Source organism: Chiloscyllium plagiosum, unplaced genomic scaffold, assembly GCF_037043375.1.
Source record: "Chiloscyllium plagiosum isolate Xiang-an unplaced genomic scaffold, Cpla_swu_hap1 HiC_scaffold_13, whole genome shotgun sequence".
Lineage (NCBI taxonomy): Eukaryota > Metazoa > Chordata > Chondrichthyes > Orectolobiformes > Hemiscylliidae > Chiloscyllium > Chiloscyllium plagiosum.
In genome coordinates, this window is record NW_028270151.1 from 13095538 (window position 1) to 13118283 (window position 22746).

Here is a 22746-nt window from a genome sequence, read left to right on the forward strand (position 1 = left end):
TGCCTATAACCTATAATGCTGGACTATTGATTTCTTTATTTTTCTTATTTTCATTTATTTCCCAAGGATATGATCTTAAGTATCTGTACAGAGGCACCTTTTTACCTCAGATGGCACCATAATGCAGCGACTGGAAACCTTTCATGTAACAATAAAGCTAATTAAATGGAATTCATGTTGAAACAGACATCTGTGAGGGTTGGGAACACAGCAGATATCCAAACGGTCACTCCAACCAACTACTGTCAAGGACAATTATATTTGTAGCAGGTAAACAGATGGGGATAAGGATGGCTTATGACCGAAACGTCGATTCTCCTGCTCCTCACATGCTGCCCAACCTGCTGTGCTTTTCCAGCACCACACCCTCGACCCAGAATTTCCTCTTTTGCAGGTTCCCTAATCGACTTGCATTAGCCCAGTATAGCAGATATATAGTCATAGAGTCACAGAGTCATACAGTCACAGAGCATGAAATAGACCCTTCAGTCCAACCAGTCTATGTTGAACATAATTCCAAACCAAACTAGTTCTACCTGCCTACTCCTGGCCATATCCCTCCAAGACTTTCCTATTCACGTATCTATCCAAATATTTTTTAAATGTAATTGTACTAGCATCCACCACTTCCTCAGTAAGTTCATTCCACAAGTGAACCATTCTGTGTAAAAAGATTTGCCTCATCTTTTTGAAATCTCTCCCCTCTCAGCTGAAAAACCACCTCCTCGTCATGAAATTCCCCATTTACCATCAACTCTATACCTCTCATAATTTTATAAACTTCTATCAGGTCATCTCTCAATCTCCTACATTCCAATGAAAAAAGTCCCAGCCTATCCAGCCTTTCTTTATAACTCAAGCTTTCCATACCCAGCAACATCCTGGTAAGTCTCCTCTGAACCCTCTCCAGCTTGATAATATCCTTCCTATAACTGGGTGACCAGAACTGGACACAGTATTCCAGAGGCATAGGTTTAGGGTGAGAGGGGAATGATATAAAAGAGACCTACAGGGCAACTTTTTCACACAGAGGGTGATACGTGTGTGGAATGAGCTGCCAGAGGAAGTGGTGGAGGCTGGTACAATTGCAACATTTAAGAGGCATTTGGATGGGTATATGAGTGGGAAGGGTTTGGAGGGATATGGGCCAGGTGCTGGCAGGTGGGACTTGATGGGGCTGGGATATCTGGTCGGCATGGACAGGTTGGACTGAAGGGTCTGTTTCCATGCTGTACATCTCTATGACTCTAAGAGCCTCACCAATGTCCTGCACAACCTCAACATAATGTCTCAACTCCTATACTCAAAGAGCTGAGCGATGAAAGCAAGCGTGTCAAATGCCTTTTTAACTACCCTGTCTATATGTTATGCAAACTTTAAAGAATTATTGTACCTGCACCCCTAGTCCCTTTGTTCTGTAGCACTATCCAAGGCCCTACCATTATTTGTACAAGCTCTTCCCTTGTTTGTTATACTAAAGTGCAATACTTCGCATTTATCCAGATTGAACTCCATCTGCCATTTCTCAGCCCATTGAACCACTTGATCAAGATCCCTTCATATTCTAAGAAAACCATTTTCACTGTCTACTACACCACCAATTTTGGTGTCACCCATAAACTTACTAACCATCCCTTCTATATTCTCTTCCAAATCATTTATATAAATGCCAAACAAAAGACAACCCAGAACGAATCCATTTTTCAAGACTTGGCCAGATTAGGCAGAAGCTGAGAGTTGTACGTGAAGATTACCATTTTGATGTTTCCCTGCCCACATTTGTTTTGCTCCTGTAAATCTTCATTGGATCCACAGTCAATGTTAAGGACTCTCAGAACATCTCACTCCAAACTATTCCACTATAATAATTTGTTTACATAAAATCTAAATTATGGATTAATAAAATAATGTTATTTTTGACAACATATAATATAAATATGATTTTAAAATTAATTGGCTCTTATATTTTTGGCTTAATTCCAAAACAAAGTTGAATTTTGTATAAATATTCAAATTTAATAAGTTGTCCAAAACTGCAATTTGAATGCAAGTTCTAACAGAACCATACTAACAATTCACCAAAATTGTGAACAAAATTAATTTATCTGATTGCATTAAACTCTGTTAAGTTTACAGAGAATAATTTCAAAACTGATATTCTTTATCAACTTACATGTTTCTCATTAATGAAGAACCAGGAATACATAAGTGCAAAGGTGACCACCAACAGACAAATACTGACAGCACTAGAGTGATGAATTCTTGTCCTGTTCTCAAAAGAAAAGTCAGCTTTAAGGCCAAGTTCACAGTTTTTATTTTACTGTAGTTCAAAAGCTTTTTTTAAAAAATTGCTGTTCTATTGACCAATGTCTGTGGTGCTACACCTAACACCAGTTTTATAATAAGACGATATGGTGCATTGACGTACAACACTGGGATCTCAGTCCAAATCTCACCTGGATGTATGGGTAAAATATCTGCAACAGGGAGAAGGGTCCAAAGTAAATTACTTTTGACTGTTAATCCATTATTTTAAATGAACAAATTCACAAGAAAAAATGTTTATAATATTGACGAACTGATCATTTTGAATTCGAGGTTACTTGGAAAATGGAGATGTATAAAAGAGACAATGTATAATACTTTTATGAGAAAAGTGTGAAAGGATATGGTTGAATCAACTTACTGAAATCATCCTGCACTTAACAGATACTACAAGTGGCCGTTCAGAAAATTTCATACAAATGATGGAATAAAAAAAACTGAACTAGCCCAGCAAGGATAAACTCTGCTTCAGTCGGCAAAATGTATTGGCACAGGCTTGGAAGGTCGAAAGGCCTGTTCCTGTGCTCTATTGTTCTTCATTCTTGTTCCATTGGATATATAACATTGAAAAACTTTATTTTGCCATAACCAACTCAGCTCCCTCCCATCCTTTTTCATTTAATGCTACGGGCACAACCCTCCTATCTTCTTGCTTATGTTTACTTAGTTTTCACTTGAAACCATCTATATCATTCATCTCAACTTCTCTCTTTGGTAGTAAATTCTATAATATTACGACTCTCTGGGTAAATAAGTTTTGTTTTAAATACCATATTGATTTCTTGGGGATTATAGTTTATTTATGGATACTAGTTTTCCTGTTCCCCACAAGTGGACACATGCTTTTATGTCTACTCTGTTTTAATTGTGAGATTTTTGAGATGTTTAAAGATGTTTTGGTTTTGTGTCTTCAATTTAAGGTAAAATAAACGGGGTTGAAGTCTGTCTATCAGTAGACTTGTGTGATTTGACTGTTTGAGATTAAAGAAAAATATTTTTTGAAAGTGTGAAAAAGGTCAAGGTGTTTGCTCGAGGACATAATGTTAAAAATCACATGACAGCAGGTTATAGTCCAACAGGTTTATTTGAAAGTACAAGACTTAACAGCAATCTAGGCTTGTTCAATATATTGCACCAGTAGTTGACACTATGATCTTTTGCTATACGTTCAGTGTCCTATGATCCTACATCACTAGCTATCTGATAAAGGAGCAGTGCTCCAAAAGGTTATGCACTTCCAAATAAACCTGTTGGACTATAATGTGCTGTCATATGATTTTTAACTTTATCTACCCCAGTCCAACACCAGCACTTCCACACTAGGACACAATGGCAGCAGGTCTGTGTGTCCACAGCAGAAAGACTACAAATCTCCAAGTGTGAGAATGTTGGATTGTACACAATTGTGCTTTAAACAGTCTGAATAATTCCAAAATGATATGGGTGGGCTCTCACGGATAGCTAATCAGCATTGCTACCTGGATACAAGGCCCAGGAGATTCACACTGCCATAGTGCTATCCTTTGAGTTGAAAAAGGCACAGAGAAAGCTACTGGAAAGTTAGATTCCAGGCTTTGTTAAGATAGCACAAAATATCACATGCAGTCTGGGCCCAGGAGACAGAGCAGCTAGAGGCTAGAGTCTCTACGGTTCACTGTGCAGGAGTACAGGTAGAAACTCCTGCTTGGACTGAAAAGGCCAAATCTGTATGGATTTAAAACAAAGCTGGAAGTCTGTCTAGCTCACACTGGTGGGAGGATCTCCAAATACTCATGAGGGATGGTTCTAGGGTGAGAAATTAGCAGGCTGAGAAAGAAACAGAACAAAAGTAAACCCTTGGGAGCTACGGATCACTTTTGACTGATTTTAGGACAATATGCCTATGAACTGTACTTTTCCAGCCATCTTAAAAATATAACAGAGTTTTTGTTCTGTGGTGTAAAGAATAAGTGATGTACAAATATAGTGTTTAGTCATTAACAGTTAACGACTCAAAACAGAAACTCTTACAGCGTTCTTTCAATTACTAACTGGAAATTGCAATTTCTTTTAAAGGTTATCAGTCTCCATGGGATAGCAGCATCTAACAAAACTTTTCATAACATTAAACCTCGATTAGGTCGGCCCTCAGCCTTCTCTGTTCTGTTTAGAGAGAGGACAACCCAGTCAGACCTTTTTGATAGATAGACCATGCAGTTCTGGTATCACCAGAATTTGATATATTTGTTCAATAATTCGCAGCTTCTCCAGTGCCTCTGTATCCTTTTTACAATATAGTAAGCATATTGTACTTCATACAGTAACTCCAAGTGTAATCGCATCAAGATTCAATAAAATCTGAGCCTATATTCTCTATTTTTCAATTCTATTCCTTTACAAATAATTATGAGTGTTTACTTAAACAAAATAACTCATCTGCACCTTAAGACCAGTGGAGAAGAATTTGTGCTTGCAGCCCAATTATCTCCTGTTTTAGCAATTCTCTGTGCTCTTTAAGAATCTGAATCAATTTTCAGCTTTCAATTAACTCATTCTGTTTCTCCCTCTTCATATGAGTAGAATCAACCAGTCTAACTTTGCAATGAATCCTACTCAGGCCAAATTAGAAGTTTTAGTCGGAACAATGGTTGTGTTCACCAGACCGTTTTATTCTGCCCTCACGATCTTCAGGGCACTAAAGTCTAAAATCTGACATCTGCCTATCTGCTACCCTATTAATCACTGAAAGCAACAATTAGCTCAATCTAAAGAGGTCTGTGGCAGATCGTGTCAAATCCAGTACATATCAGTTATTTAAATGCATAATATCACAGTTACTTCTGATTTTATTTTAAAGAAGCAATACAAGTTTTGGAATTATGTTCTTTACACCATCTTTGTGACTCATCTAGTTCAATGTGTATTTATGTTATTATCTCTGCTGGGATCTGTTTGTTGGGGAGAGGTGTGGAAGATGTTTGTGCAACTTAAAACTATCCATCAATGGCAAAAGATAATCCTCATGTTAATAAGCTAGTCACTGCACTATGGAGTTCTATATTCTTAATATTTTAAAAAATGATTATAAATTTGTCACATCACTTCTGCTAAAGTACACTTGAATAATTTCCACCTTGTAATTGTAAATCCATGGCTGATCAGAAGCAGCATTGGAACAAGTAGTAAGTAGCTAATCACAAGTAGCAATCTCCCTAAAAAAAAATTGCAAAAAGCAGTAGGACTCCATTAGAAAGAAACACATAATTTACAGAATTGAACAGAAAATGCACTAAAGAAAGTTACATTGTACATGCATAGAATCAAATCTTTACAGTGTGGAAGCAGGCCATTCAGTCTATTGAAGAGAAAATGAGGTCTGCAGATGCTGGAGATCAGAGATGGAAATGTGTTGCTGGAGAAGCGCAGCAGGTCAGGCAGCATCTAGGGAACAGGAGAATCGACGTTTCGGGCATTAGCCCTTCTTCAGGAATGAGGAAAGTTTGTCCAGCAGGCTAAGATAAAAGATAGGGAGGAGGGACTTGGGGGAGGGGCGTCGGAAATGTGATAGGTGGAAAAAGGTCAAGGTGAGGGTGATAGGACAGATTGGGGTGGGGGCGGAGAGGTCGGGAAGAAGATTGCAGGTTAGGGAGGCGGTGCTGAATTTGATGGATTTGACTGAGACAGGCTGGGGGGAGGGGAAATGAGGAAACTGGTGAAATCCGAGTTCATCCCTTGTGGTTGGAGGGTTCCTAGCCGGAAGATGAGGCGTTCTTCCTCCAACCGTCGTTTCGCTGTGGTCTGACGATGGAGGAGTCCAAAGACCTGCATATCCTTGGTGGAGTGGGAGGGGGAATTGAAATGTTGAGCTACAGGGTGGTTGGGTTGGTTGGTCCGGGTGTCCCAGAGGTGTTCTCTGAAACGCTCCGCAAGTAGGCGGCCTGTCTCCCCAATATAGAGGAGGCCACATCGGGTACAGAGGATGCAACAGATGATATGTGTGGAGGTACAGGTGAATCTGTGGCAGATATGGAAGTTTCCTTTAGGGCCTTGGAGGGAGGTGAGAGGGGAGGTGTGGGCGCAAGTCTTGCACCTCCTGCGGTTGCAGGGGAAGGTGCCGGGAGTGGAGGTTGGGTTGGTGGGGGATGTGGATCTGACGAGGGAGTCACGGAGGGAGTGGTCTTTACGGAATGCTGATAGGGGAGGGGAGGGAAATATATCCTTGGTGGTGGGGTCCGTTTGGAGGTGGCGGAAATGATGGCGGATGATGCGCTGTACATGGAGGTTAGTGGGGTGGTAGGTGAGGACCAGTGGGGTTCTGTCCTGGTGGCAGTTGGAGGGGCGGGGTTCAAGGGCGGAGGATCGGGAAGTGGAAGAGATGCGGTGGAGGGCATCGTCGATCACGTCGGGGGGGAAAAAATTCAGTCTATTGAGTCCACCCCAACCCTCTGAAGAGTATTCCACCCAGACCCATCCTCTACCCTATACTTGTAACCCTGCTTTTCCCACGGCTAATCCACCTAGCCTGCACATCCCTGGACACAATGGGCAATTGAGCATGGCCAATTCCCCCTAACCTGCACATCTTTGGACTGTGGGAGGAAATCACAACACCCGGAGGAAACCCATGCACACACAAGGAAATTGAGAACATTATCAGCAGAGAAACACAATGTATCTGTATCATGCTCCTCGACTATTATTTAACTTAGATATTTGCCATTTTAAAATGAATTCGAAACAATGAGTTGTCCTAAAAATTAGTAAACAAACACAGATTACACAAGTGTCATGGATTTGTGCACTAATTACTGTGCAATACGATTTTAACATTATTTTGTCGCAATTTTGATGCTGCGTCAATGAATTGTCATGAAATGCCATTGAAATGCTTACCAAATAGATTCTTAGCTCATTGATAAAGAGTCATATTTTAAACAGAAATATTAACAATTTTTCATCAATACTGTGTGCTTACCAATTATTTTCACTGACTGACAACCTACACCATTCAATGCATAAATTCCCAAGTGAATGGAAAGGAAGAAATGGCCTAGAACTGAAAAGAAATGAAAAAACCAATAGTACCAAAATTTCCCTTAAATATACACATATCTATCCACAAACATCATTATTAATTCACATTAGTGTTACTGATAGCAGCATAGAGGGAAATTTTCAGTGTGATTGATAACAACACCCAGTTATATGTTCCCAATGCAAAGCTGGTCAGACTGTGAAAAAGTTGCCACACTAAATTTCTCCATTATACATGTTTCAAATTAAAAATAAATAGGCAGAAATACCCAGGTTATTGACAGCCATTTTCCAGCTACAATATCATGCAAAATGTTGTTTGCACAGAGCATAAAGAGCATATGGGGGTGTTCATACTGAAGACTTCAGTAACACAAGTAAAACCCAGTAAGAGTCTATTTGTTGTGTTTCCCCATTGTTACAATTGGGGCTTTTGAGGTCTGAGTGCAAGGACGCAGTCACAGGCTAATTTAACTAGGTTGGAAGACTAACATAGTCTAGTGACATTTACTGCTCCATGATCACATCCATCAGTTTGAGGTACCATGCATGAAACAGTACAGAAACAGCCACTTGTCAACAGCAATGCCTTCACATTGGGATGCACAAAGGAGGTGCCACTATAGAAAGGAACAACTCCAGAGCCAAAGGAGCACCTTGAAACTGATCTGAAAACACCAAATGTTGGCAATCACGGCAGGTCAGGCAGCAGCCAAGGAAAGAGAGCAAGCTAATGTTTTGAGTCCAGGTGATTCTTCATATGACGTCATCCAGACTCATAACCTTAGCTTGCTGTCTCTCCATGGCTGCTGCCTGACCCACTGGGATCTCTAGCATTTATTGTTTTCAGTCCAGATCCCAGCATCTGCAGTAGTTTGATCCTCTCTTCAAAACTGATATCACTGTATTATGGTTAGCCATTTGTACTGGTACTAAGCCTTCTAAGTTTGTTGCAACTAATGTTGGAGCCATCCAACTAAATCTCTTCTTCAAGTACGGAAGCATCGAGTAGTATAGCACAGAAACAGTCAAGACAAGGATTCATGATGTATGGAGGATAAAAACAGCAGTGAAACACACAAAACATACACAGGTATTTTGTTAACTGTCCTTTAGCATACCCTGCAGTCTCATTCACAAATTATAGAGGAAGAAGAAAGTTTAAGTTTCACAAAAGCCAAAGAAGTGTCTTCTGAATGCTAGTCATACAACGTTGAAATTAATGGTGACCTTCATTAGCCATAGTAAATGTTACATCCCTCTGTTGTTTTCCTTGACACATTATAGGAAGAGGCATTAGAGGAAGCAGGCAGTGCAGGGATCCCCTGTGGTCGTTCCCCTCAACAATAAGTATACCGCTTTGGATACTGTTGGGGGGGGAAGGCCTAGCAGGGGTAAGGTGCAGTGACCGGGTCTCTGGCACGAGGTCCGGCTCTGAGGTTCAGAAGGGAAAGGGGGAGAGGAGGAGAGCGCTAGTTATAGGAGACTCTATAGTTAGAGGGACGGACAGGCGGTTCTGTGGACATGGGCGAGACTCGGATGGTTTGTTGCCTCCCGGGTGCCAGGGTCCGAGACGTCTCGGACTGTGTCTTCAGAATCCTTCAGAATCCTGGTGTGCAGCCAGAAGTCGTGGTGCACGTTGGCACCAACAACATAGGTAGGAAGAGGGGTGGGGAGCTCAGGGAGTTAGGCTGGAAGCTAAAGGCTAGGACGGACAGAGTCGTCATCTCTGGGTTGTTGCCGGTGCCACGTGACAGTGAGGCAAGGAATAGGGAGAGAGTGCAGTTGAACACGTGGCTGCAAGGATGGTGTAGGAGGGAGGGCATCAGGTATTTGGACAATTGGACTGCATTTTGGGGAAGTTGGGACCTGTACAAGCAGGACGGGTTGCACCTGAACCAGAAGGGCACCAATATCCTGGGAGGTAGGTTTGCTAGCACTCTTCGGGGGGATTTAAACTAATTTGGCAGGGGGATGGGATCCGGACTTGTAGTCCAGCAAGTAGGTTAGCTGTTTGTCAGGATGTCCAAGAATGTAGGGAGGCTGTGGAGAAGGTAGCACTGACAGGGAATATCTGCGGACACAGAGATGGGTTCAAGTGTGTATACTTTAACGCAAGGAGTATCATAAATAAGGTGGGTGAACTTAAGGCGCGGATTGGTACCTGGGACTATGATGTTGTGGCCATCACGGAAACGTGGTAGAAGGGGGACAGGAATGGTTGTTGGAGGTTCCTGGTTACAGATGTTTCAGTAAGATTAGGGAGGGTGGTAAAAAAGGAGGGGGGGGGGGTGGCGTTGCTAATTAGAAATGGTATAACAGCTGCAGAAAGGCAGTTCGAGGGGGATCTGCCTTTGGAGGTAGTATGGGCTGAAGTCAGAAATAGGAAAGGAGCAGTCACCTTGTTGGGTGTTTACTATAGGCCCCCCAATAGCAGCAGAGATGTGGAGAAACAGATTGGGAAACAGATATTGGAAAGGTGCAGAAGCCACAGGGTAGTAGTCATGGGCGATTTCAACTTTCCAAATATTGATTGGAAGCTCTTTAGATCAAGTAGATTGGATAGAGTGGTGTTTGTGCAGTGTGTCCAGGAAGCTTTTCTAACTCAGTATGTAGATTGTCCGACCAGAGGGGAGGCCATATTGGATTTGGTACTCGGTAATGAACCGGGACAAGTGATGGGCTTGTTAGTGGGTGAACATTTTGGTGATGGTGACCACAATTCTGTGACTCTCACCTTGGTTATGGAGAGAGATAGGTGCGTGCAACAGGGTAGGTTTTACAATTGGGGGAAGGGAAAATACGATGCTGTAAGACAGGATCTGAGCAGCATAAGTTGGGAACATAAGCTGTCAGGAAAGGATATCGTGGAAATGTGGAACTTTTTCAAGGAACAGATACGACTTGTCCTTGATATGTATATACCTGTCAGGCAGGAAAGAGATGGTCGTGTGAGGGGACATTGGTTGACGAGGGAGGTTGAATGTCTTGTAAAGAGGAAGAAGGAGGCTTACATAAGATTGAGGAAACAAGGTTCAGACAGAGCATTGGAGGGATACAGGATAGCCAGAAGGGAGCTGTAGAAAGGGATTAGGAGAGCTAAGAGAGGGCATGAAAAATCTTTGGCGGATAGGATCAAGGATAACTCCAAGGCATTTTATGCGTATGTGAGAAACATGAGAATGACGAGAACGAGGGTAGGTCCGATCAAGGACAGTAGTGGGAGACTGTGTATTGAGTCGGAAGAGATAGGAGAGGTCTTGAATGAGTACTTTTCTTCAGTATTTACAAACGAGAGGGACCGTATTGTTGAAGAGGAGAGTGTGAAACGGACTGGTAAGCTAGAAGAGATACTTGTTAGGAAGGAAGATGTGTTGGACATTTTGAACAACTTGAGGATAGACAAGTCCCCCGGGCCTGATGGGATATATCCTAGGATTATGTGGGAAGCAAGAGAGGAAATTGCAGAACCGTTGGCAATGATCTTTTCGTCTTCACTGTCAACGGGGGTGGTACTAGGGGACTGGCGAATGTTGTACCCCTATTCAAAAAAGGGACTAGGAATAACCCTGGGAATTACAGGCCAGTTAGTCTTTCTTCGGTGGTAGGCAAAGTAATGGAAAGGGTACTGAGGGATAGGATTTATGAGTATCTAGACAGACACTGCTTGATTAGGGACAGCCAGCACGGATTTGTGAATGGTAGGTCTTGCCTTACAAGTCTTATTGAATTCTTTGAGGAGGTGACCAAGCATGTGGATAAGGGTAGAGCAGTGGATGTAGTGTACATGGATTTTAGTAAGGCATTTGATAAGGTTCCCCATGGTAGGCTTATGCGGAAAGTCAGGAGGCATGGGATAGAGGGAAATATGGCCAGTTAGATAGAAAACTGGCTAACCGATCGAAGTCAGAGAGTTGTGGTAGATGGTAAATATTCAGCCTGGAGCCCAGTTACAAGTGGAGTTCCGCAGGGATCAGTTCTGGGTCCTCTGCTGTTTGTAATTTTTATTAATAACTTGGAAGAGGGAGTCGAAGGGTGGGTCAGTAAATTTGCAGATGATACGAAGATTGGTGGAGTTGTGGATAGTGAGGAGGGCTGTTGTCGGCTGCAAATGGACTTAGAAATTATGCAGAACTGGGCTGAGAAGTGGCAGATGGAGTTCAACCCTGTCAAGTGTGAGGTTGTCCATTTTAGAAGGACAAATAAGAAGGAATACAGGGTTAACGGTAGGGTTCTTAGTAAGGTGGAGGAGCAGAGGGATCTTGGGGTCTATGTTCATAGCTCTTTGAAAGTTGCCACTCAGGTGGATAGAGCTTGTAAGAAGACCTATGGTGTATTAGCATTTATTAGCAGGAGGGATTGAATTTAAGAGTCGTGAGGTGATGTTGCAGCTGTACAGGACCTTGGGAAGGCCACATTTGGAGTACTGTGTGCAGTTCTGGTCGCCTCACTTTAGGAAAGATGTGGAAGCTTTGGAGAGGGTGCAGAGAAGATTTACCAGGCTGTTGCCTGGAATGGAGAATAGGTTGTACGAGGATAGGTTGAGAGTGCTAGGCCTTTTCTCATTGGAACGGCGAAGGATGAGGGGTGACTTGATAGAGGTTTATAAGATGATCAGAGGAATAGATAGAGTAGACAGTCAGAAACTTTTTCCCTGAGTACAACAGAGTATTACAAGGGGACATAAATTTAAGGTGAAGGGTGGAAGGTATAGGGGGGATGTCAGGGGTAGGTTCTTTACCCAGAGAGTGGTGGGGGCATGGAATGTGCTGCCTGTGGGAGTGGCAGAGTCAGAATCATTGGCGACCTTTAAGCGGCAATTGGAGAGGTACATGGATGGGTGCTTAAGCTAGGACAAATGTTCGGCACAACATCGTGGGCCGAAGGGCCTGTTCTGTGCTGTATTGTTCTATGTTCTATTATTACCAGTCTGAAATTAGATTGGCAAGTAGAGTCGGGTCAATTTACTTAAATCTTAGAACTGGTTTATTTAACAGACATACTGATTGCAAAAGTTACTCTATAACTGCACGTTCACAACCTTTGCCCAAAATGCTGCTGCCAGCACTCCTGATGGCTGCTGCACATGTGGTGTCAAACCAGTTCTTGAGCACATTGACATACTCAGTTCTTAAAGAAGTAATGCAACAGGAGGCAGCAGAACTCAGAGTTTTATAGTTCTGAAGAAGTCATATTGAACTCGAAACATTAACTCTGTCTCTCTTTCCACAGATGCTGCCAGACCTGCTGAGTTCCTGCAGCACTTTCTGTTTTTATTATGGAATATGGTTAGTTGATTTGGGAAGTTTTGTAAATCAGGTGTCACAGCTCAATCACTGCTGATCTGATGAGCTAAACCCTCAGTGCGTAGTGATCTTTGATAAAACCATACAGTTAATTACACTGTAACATGTGCTGACTTGGTCAGCACCTCCTGGAATTGTACCCCCTCTTCCCTCTGCAATCCTGAGCTTTCATTCTTCTGGCTCCATGGCTACACATCCATTTATATTCTTGGATAGGTAAATGCTCCAAGTAATTCATCTGTGTTGCTGCTGTCATGATAGTATAACATTTCTAATTCATTAGATTTCAAAACTATAGGAGCACCTTTGGTCTCCTGACTATTCAGTTGAACTTGGAGTGGAGAATGAAATTAATTATTCAAACTGAATAATTGCTGAACTTGCTTGGTTTTGTACAGTTGAGAAATGAATAATTTGTAAGAAGCACAACTCCAATGTTAAGTAGTTAGGAAGTGTCAGAAACATATAGAAATCAGTGTGGAGAAATGTCATTAAAATGCAGGAGCAATTTTACAAGTCTATATAACCAACATGCAGTAGCATTTGTGCGTACAAGATTCACTGCAACAGATCACCAAAGGTCTTTCGACAAATATGCAGCCTCTTTCAAATTAAAATACAAAAGGAGTAGGCACATGATAACACCATTATATCCAACTTCCAGTCCAAGTCACAAACCATTCTGACTTGGAAATACTGTACATGCCGTTCATCACAGTTTCTGGATCAAAATGCTGAGACTCCCTGTGACGGAGTATCTACACTGCATAGACTGAATGGGTTCAAGAATGTATTTAATCACATTTTGAGGAGCAATTAGGGATGCACAACAAAGGCAGGGACAACCACATCCTTTGAACACATCAACTGAAAGAAAACCCTTTCTTCAAATGCCCACAAACCATAAACAATTGAAACTTCCTTAGACTTACAACATTATAAAAGCGATCCTCTGTAATTCTCAGGTGAACTAAATGAAGCCTACATGTTAGTTGACCTCAACAGTTAATAACCTTAACAGTTAATGACCTTCTATTAAGAACTGTAGTCCTGCCAATATCACCACAGCCTTTAACACATCCTTGAATTACAAACTATACCCCTCCATTAATGTTCAGTGTTTGTACAGTAGCATGAGCGTTGAGTCCTGTTGAATCCATAAAAAGAGCAGAACATGTATAAACACGTAAAAAGGAGGAACTGGAGTGGAAACTAAACATGATTTTATGAAAGGGAGTTCCAACAGGAGTAAGATGACCATTACTATAAGGCACAATTTAGCAGGCATAAACCTTGAATACTTTAAGGGTCCACCTCAGCAGAAATGACTGGAGAGGAACCTTATACAACCTAAGGCCTTTATCAACGTTGAGAGCAAACTGGAGTATAAACAGATTCCTGTAGACAGGATAAGAGAAAGACCTGGAATGAAAAATTTTGTTTATTGTACAAGAATGTAAGCAACATAGGCATATAAAGGTTGATAATTACTTGAGAAAGGAAATACTGGCTTCGGTGGGGGCACGAAGGGGCACTGGAAGTTGTCTAGATTGATTTTGGAGTTGAGAGGGTTGGTTGATGGGAGAGATTAAGTAAACTGGAACTATACTTGTTGGAATTTAGGAGAATGAGGGGGGATTTTATAGAAACATATAAAATTATGAAGGGATTAGATAAAATAGAAACATATAAAATTTTGAAGGGATTAGGTAAGATAGAAGCAGGGAGGTTGTTTCCACTGGCAGATGACTAGAACTAGGGGACATAGCCTCAAAATAAAGAGGAGCAGATTTAGCACTGAGTTGAGGAGGAACATCTTCACCCAAAGGATTGTGAATCTGTGGAGTTCCCTGTCCAAGGAAGTAGTTGAGGCTACCTCATTGAATGTTTTTAAGGCAAAGATTTATAGATGTTTGAACAGTAAAGGAATTAATGGTTATGGTGAGAGGGTGGGTGAATGGAGCTGAGTCGACAACAAGATCAGCCATGATAATATTGAACGGTGAAGCGAGCTTGAGAGGCCAGATGGTCTACTCCTGCTCCTATTTCTTATGCTCTTTTCACATCAAACTGATGTTGAACAAAGATTAGATATAAGCAGAACAGAGCTAGGACAGAATATTAGAGAGAATTCCATTCAGCCAATCTAATGCTGTTCAGCTACAATTCTTCTCCAAACTCGCTAGCCAATCTAAGAGTGAAATTGTTTGAACAAATACAAAGCTAACCTATATACCAGAGTCCTCCTATGGTTTGTGTAAGGAGAATAACCACAACATGCAAGTAAGACTATAAAGTTTGTGCAAGTGATGACAGAAAGAATCAATAAGTGAGTACATTAGCAGAGTTTGAAGACGTGCGTGAAATCAGACAGAAAGCAGAGTAGAGTCTTCCCTGCCAATACACAAGCCACCATGGGGAAGTAAAAGATCAACTGGGTAGCGGTGTAAAGAAGCCTTAATTTGACACCTGAGGTAAATTCATTAGTTGGTTAGTACACAGCAGCCAGATCCTGGAAAGAATACATGTCACTTCATTAGCTTTACCATACTTGTTCATCAAGCTGTTTTGTCAATGGCCAAAGATCCAAGAGGCTGCCAGACTTTTTCAGCTCAAATATTTGCTTCATTTGCATCCTCACAGCCATGTCCAAACCAATGTAAGGCATGTTGGAAATTTTCTTGCTCCCAGGAGTTTGTAATTTTGGTTTTGCAGCCAAAGCTTCTCTTTAAATTTATGTAAGACCTTGAGAACTCATGGGAAATATATTTCTTGCTAGAGAACCAATATTTATCCCAAGAGCTCCATAAATGGCAGCGTTCATCTTGTAAGATGATTGTCTGTGTCTTGGTGGTCAACTGTGTTCAACGCTGCCTGCTGTGGCTCAGGATCCCCACTATGGCCAGGCTGACTCGGTCATATCCGCTGCAGTCAAAGACAATCAGCTGCAAAGGGACAGGATTTTTGGCCTTTGAACTGGCAGAGCTTTCCATTTCTCCTCCCTACCTGCCAATGCTGCTCAATGTGATCTCGGCTTTCTATGACATCAAAATGGGGAAGAAATCAAAAAAACCACCATGGAGTCAAACAGGATAGTACTCTGGCATTGGCACTCTAGGCTGACATGTCTTATGAGTCCATTCATTGAGAGTGCCTAGTTACACATCAGAGAAGCATACAGTTTAAGCTAGAAATCTAGGTTAAGCTAGCGCGGAGGAAGGGTCACTGGACCGAAAACATTAACTCTTAATTTCTCTAAGCTTTTCCAGCAATTTCTGTTTTTATTTCTGATTTATAGGATCCGCAGTTCTTTCAGTTTTAATACAGATTAAGCTGTTTGGCCCTACATACCAGAGATCCCATTTACTCCATTCTCAATAATGAATTAATTTATTTGACTTGATATAGCACCTGCACAAAGCTATACAAACTTCATATAAACAATTATTTCTAAGAATTTTTAAAAATTCAGATACAAATTTAAATTCTTTACTAATTTGTTTTAAAGTCCCTCTTTAAAAGACTTGGTATATCAGAATAATATTAGATATGGGGAGGCAATGGTTTAGCGGGATTATTGCTAGACTATTAACCCAGAAACTCAGCAAATGTTCTGGGGACCTGGGTTCAAAACCAGTCATGGCAGATGGAGGAATTTGAATTTAATAAGGAATCTGGAATTAAAAGTCTAATGATAACCACGTTGATTGTTGGAAAAACCCATCTTGTTCACCAATGCCCTTTAAGGAAGGATATTTGTCATCCACACCTGGTCTAGCCTTCATGTGACTTCAGACTTTCAGTAATGTGGTTGACTCTTAACTGCCCTCTGGGCAATTAGGGATGAGCAATAAGTGCTGCCTAGCCAGCGACATCCAAATCCCGTCAGTAAATAAACAAAAATAAAATGGCTCAGTTGTGGTTAATACTTCTACCAGTATCAAAGTACATTCTGGACATCTAAAATTTTAATAAAAGTTGTGAAGACAGAAAAAATACACTCTTTATATTACGGAAAAAGGATTAAATACCAATGGCAAACAAAATCAATATGTAGATATCTGAATAGTTATCATATATCATTGATCTCATATTTAGGGTGATAACCGATACTGACACAACATATTACTATCTCACCTTCTGCTCCTACAGAGGCCATTAACATCAGAAAACTTGAATGTAGCAGGCGCCGTTTCTTCAAATGACCTACGTATTAAAAATAAAGCTGAAAGCTTCAAAAAGCCTCAAGGTTATATGAGGTACCTCAGTCTTTAACAGCAATTTACTTACGAGCAAAATAAATGCAAACTCCAAATGTAATTAAGAATAAGAATACTGAAAGAATGTGCACTTCAAGTATACCTGTAAAAGAAAAGGAAACAACTTAGTTTACTCTGATCATCGCTTTACAAACTGAAAAGACGACTGAACATCCTTACCAATCTGATTGGCTGAAAAATGTCTTCTCCACAAATTTTTCCCATTAGACATAGTAATTCTATATTCCATAGTTATTCCTCCACCCTAATTAAAATACAGAATGTTACACAAGTAGGTCATATAACAAAAAAACAGCAATGGCTTAAGATTATAGTCAGGCAGTATTTGTAACAGGACGAAAGTGAGGATTGCAGAAGCTGGAGATTAGAGTTGAGAATGTGGTGCTGGAAAAGCACAGCAGGTCAGGCAGCATCCGAGGAGCAGGAAAATTGATGTTTCAGGAAATGTTCTTGCTCCTCGGATGCTGCCTGACTTGCTGTGCTTTTCCAGCATCACACTTTTGACAGTATTTGTAACATTCAAGTGTACTGTACAATCTTAACAGTATGTCTAATATTGATATGGACATTGTTGAAATAATAACCAATCTACAACTTTTCAGGTTTTTTAGGAAAGAGATAGGAATTTTAACAATTTACTGACATGCATAAATGCAAGAGAAAACAGTGACTTAAAACACTTTGTGCTGCTTCACATGCAGCTTTGATCTGTAAGACATCACAAAGGCAGATTTAGCTTCGATCTCTCACATGTTTGATCTCCTAAAAGCAATATTTTGTTCCTGAAAGAATCATTGACCAGATTTTGGAATTAATGCCATGGGATCTTTAATGTAATCCGGAATGCAGGCTATCGTCTCATGTCTTTTACAAAACTCGGCAGTTCCACTGACCCAGCATCTTAATGGTGCATTGGAGTACTAGTTTAGATAACATATTCAAACTGCAGTACAACATGAACCCCTTAATTTCTGACTCAGAGGTGGGATTGTTACCTGAGGCAAACTGAGAATTGAAAGAAAAAAAATACCAAAACAGATTTTTAATAACATTAAATTACAATCAAATGTGCAAAAATTTCTTTAAAAAACATCAGACATCATTGCCACAAAAGAAAATGTCGACATCAGTTTTTGTACTTGTTATTTATAACTCGAACTTATTCCTTTACACTTCTGAAATTACCAGTATTTACAATGTAATTCATTCTTTCTACATCACACTGAAATACATATCAATGAAGCACCCTGCTGCCTTTGCTCCCAAAATTGGTTAAAACAGTGATTTTCAAACTGGTTTGTAGACCCCTTGTGTTCCTTTGTGATTTCTAGTGGATCTGTAAAATTATGCAAATGTGATGATACAGATCAGGCACATATCAAACAGCATGAGAGCAATATTTTACTGCAGGTAGGCAGAAGAAAAAGAAGCCCCGAGATTTTCACCAGCTGGACACTGAGTAAGTAAGTAGATGATGGAAGGTTACATTTGAAATAGTGACAATGGTCTCATCAGTGGAGACACCAGGCCCAATTTCACTCCAGAAAGGGCCCCAAGGTGTGATTCAACAGTCATATTTCTGATACTGTAAGGTCATCTTTCAGCAGAAAGAAAGATCAGACATTTTTGCAATATCAATCACAAAGCTCACAGAATCGGACAGCCTTGGCAAAAATTCACACATTAATGATGTTTGCACTCACAAAAACAAATATACATATAATACAAATGTTTATTGCTTTATATTTTGATGGATTTGCCCATCATTGTTAACCCATTTGAAAAGCGGTCCTTTCAGCAAAAAAAAAATGAAAAGGACCACAACAGAAATAATTTCATGGGTTTGGAAATGAAACCCACTCTTTCTCAACTAAATCCTCAGATTTGGAATTTAAAGATGAAACTAACTATGTCTAGTTGGGAAGGTTTAAAAAAAAACTGAATTGCAGAATTTACAGGAAATGTTTGGTATATTGAATTACAGTGAATAAGTCTACCTTAATAGCCTGATGCCTACTAATCCATCTATGTGGGGTGGCATATTTGTTATGGGAGAAGGTTCAATAGGAAAAGTTATTTTATGCCTTATTCACAATACTGGAATTGCTATGCACAGAAAAAAAACACATTATTCTCCTTTCTGAATATATTTGTAAGTTCAATTTGCAATAGTTTACCAAGACCAGAACTCAGTCACCCTTCAGGACTCAGTTCATGTCCTTTGATGGTCGTTAAATGAGAGAATAATGAGGAATGCAGTGAATCATTAAAATTCATTAAACATCATTGTAGAAAATTTGCATTAAAAGAATGTCGTATAAATGTCAGCACAGATTATATTAACAAAATGAACCATTTTGGTGCCGGTTATTCTACATGTTTTTAAACAAGAAAAAAAAATTGTCCTCCATTGTGTTGATTTGAATGGTCACTTTGACTTTTTATGTTTCTTCAGCTGTGTTGCAAACAAGCTTGTTGGCTTCATGTGTGCATGTGCTGTTCTAACATGGCTGTTTTCACTTACACTCAGACTACCTAATAGCTCCAAGCACAGCAATGTTGTCCTTTTTCAATTTACATTGCTCTATGGTTTACATTGTTCATTTCTGTTCTCAAATCAGAAATGGAGATGACAATAATTGCTGTCTTCTGAGAAAATCTAGAAGTCACTTTCTTCCAAATATAACCATTGCTGGCAACAGCACTGTTTTCATTTGAACCATTAACTTGAAAGTTTTTGCAGCTTGTATCTACACTAGCAGTTTGGTATATTTGCATCAGAATCTGCAATACTATACACAAACTAAAAAAGGTAACTTGGAAGTAAGAATGGAGTAAGTATTAGGCTTATTATAAGACCTATGCTCAACCATTCCCCAATTTTTCCAACATTTTTACCTCCAATTCCCTATCAACTAAATTGACAAATTACTCTCAGAGCATTCTGGAGTGCTTTAATGCAGATTTCAAAGTGTGCTTCTCTTCCATCATATCTGTTAAGATGACATTTTAACATTGTGAGATTACATAAAATTTGTTAGAATACCTAAATTATTAATGTTTTTATATGATAGATATAGCCTTGTTGGTGTTTATTAAACAGTGTAGAAAACTATTCATACCTTACAATTACTGATTGCAAGAAACCACCATCTTTCCCTAGCTGAATGAACATTGAGTCTTCTTTGGCAATCTGTGTAATTTATTCCATTTGTTTCAACCAGCTGCACAAGTGGGAAGATACAGGACACTGTAAATTCTGCATTTAAACTGTTAGCTGAGTATTTCAAGATACTTTGGTGGCAGCAACTGAGTTTGACTAATAATGTAACACTGAACCATAGATTATGATCTGTGATACTCCTGAGAACATAGTGCTCTGGGCACAAAATCTGACGGTGGGTAACTTCAGGTGAAATTAACCCACCTCCATCACCATCAAGAACATTCACTGGATCAAGCACCAATTAGGTGCTTAAATGGTATTCAGTGCACAAACCCACAAATTTATTTGGTCTTCCTGCCTCCTTCCTCATAACCTCCAGAGAGGACAAAATCCTGTTCATAGTGTCAAATGTGTGAGATTTCAAATTTCAAAGTAATAGCATGCGGGTGTTTATTGCATTTATAAATTTAAAAATCACATAACACCAGGTTATAGTTGAACAGGTTTGGAAGTACAAGCTTTTGGAACACTGCTCTTTCATCAGGTAGCTAGTGGAGTAAAATCATAGGACACAGAATTTATAGCAAAAGATCATAATCACATATGCTGATGCGATATATTGAGCAAACCTAGATTGCTGTTAAGTCTTTAATCTTTTAGAATGGGTTGCAGGTTTTGATTTATTAATATATAAATCCCAGAACTTCTTTCAAGTCACATTCCCGAGATAACTTTTATAAAAAACATTGTCTGAGCTGAGGTAGAATAAACAATTGAAAGCCATTTGGCTTGTTTTCTGTTCAGAATAATGATGGATTGATCTGAGTTTAAAGCACCCAGAAATTGAAAGATTTTAGGGCAGTTCAGAGAAGACCTCAGTAGATCAAAAGCATGTACAGCTTTTCTCCTAGGAAGAAGTTTTAAAAATTCACAGCAGGCCAAGGAAAACAGTTACTTCAGTTTAATTTGTGCAACTTTTGGACCAGGAGTGCTTGGATAGAAATCTGCAGGTTACTAAAAGCCAAGAAACTTTAAGCTCTCCGTTTTAAGAGTTTCCATGCTGTACATCTCTCTGACTCTATGACAACTTTACTGCAATAGTGAAGGGAAGTTCTGGTTGGCAGTCATTGATCTACGCATGCCTGGGTTTAAACATGATGGATTCTCAGAGTCCCATAAGTGGTGTGTATTTCTGGTGCTGATGAGAAAAGATTAGCGTGAGAGTGGCACCATAGAGGCATTGTGCATACATAATGAGATAAGGAGCATAAAAATGCATGAGCAAACTCACTAGAACTCACAGAGGGAAACCTTTTATGAATCTCCCAAAATTGACACTCAGTTGACTTTCATTAAAAAAATCAAAAACACTTGCATAAATTGTGAAGAACTGCAGTCGTAGTACTGATCTTTATGGACAACACTTTCCACCTGTCTCACTCTATACTGCTACTCTTTGCTTTTGCTCTTGGAGTAGGTTAGCTGTCCATTCTGCTATTTGTGTCCTAACTCTATGTTCCACATGGCAACCTCACCAGAGACCTTTCAAAACCCACATAAAATACATCTACAAGATTATTCTTTTCTGCACTGCTACCTCTTCAAATAATTAAATTCACCTGGTCAAGCCTGACATTCCCTTTTGAAATACATTCTAACTATTCATTGTTATGCTTTCGGTTTCTAGCGGTTTTCCACTTTCTTCTTTAGTGAGGATTCGAGTACTTTTCCCACGAATATTAAGCTGACTGATAGAACATGTTCAGGGCTGCCTCTCCTTCTCTTGGATAGAGACTATTATCAGCTATCCGCCAGTCTTCTAGCATTGCAACCTTTCTCATGAATTATTAAATGGATGCCTTTGTAGCTCTGCTATCCCTCCTTTAGATTCTGTCAAAATCAGCAGACACAACCTAATGGAACCAAGGATTTTCAGTTCCTATGAGCAGAACCCAGGGGCAATTCGCCATGATATTATAGTTCCAGGTGTGATATTGCTAATTGTTAAGCTCCCAGGTGAGCAGGGATGAACAGGCTCCTCTTCTTTATACACTTCACCCTAATGGATTGAAGGGTTATGGAGAGTGGGCAGGGAAGTGGAATTGAGACCAATATGAGATCTGCCAGGATTATATCAAGTGCTGGAGCAGGCTCGAGGGGTTAAATGGCTTACCTCTGCTCCTGGTTCTTGTGTTCTTACCTCACCCCTCAACCACCACCTTGGTTGATCAAAAAAAGGTTAATTTGAAAAAGGATTCTTTCCACATCCATGTCTTTTCCCCAAATCAAATGAATCAATGTTTCAAACGGAATTAATGTAACCAGATTTGAGTTAAGAAAAAGATTAAGTCAGAACCCCAACAGGAATGTGGCTGGAGAGAACATAAGTTTCTTTCCTTACGAAAGTGAATATTTATTAAAATAGAAAACAAACACTGCAACATTTTGTGCTTAATAATAAAACTAAAGTTTATTAACAAAAAAATTAAGATAAACATGAAATAATATCATTATTCCCTGACAACACATATTCAAAGATTTTTTTAAAACAGTAGGAATAACCCAAGCACCTTTTTTTTAGAAATTCACAGAAACTGGCTTTGTATCAGAATCAGTGCAACCTAGTACAGCTGACAAATATTGTTGCAAATCTAAG

The 22746-nt window shown here is 39.9% G+C and overlaps 1 protein-coding gene across 1 annotated transcript in view; it reads right to left on the minus strand.

The window, feature by feature from the left end:
* Window positions 1-22746, minus strand: part of LOC148148243 (transmembrane protein 145-like) — a 67376-nt gene that overhangs the window by 29384 nt on the left and 15246 nt on the right. The window contains exons 6-12 of the mRNA XM_087993926.1: window positions 20047-20148; window positions 17084-17168; window positions 16935-17006; window positions 16782-16850; window positions 7280-7360; window positions 5438-5516; window positions 2174-2267 (exon numbers count right to left, since the gene is read on the minus strand). Coding sequence (XP_087850052.1) covers window positions 2174-2267; window positions 5438-5516; window positions 7280-7360; window positions 16782-16850; window positions 16935-17006; window positions 17084-17168; window positions 20047-20148 — 582 coding nt within the window. The remainder of the gene's footprint in view (window positions 1-2173; window positions 2268-5437; window positions 5517-7279; window positions 7361-16781; window positions 16851-16934; window positions 17007-17083; window positions 17169-20046; window positions 20149-22746) is intronic.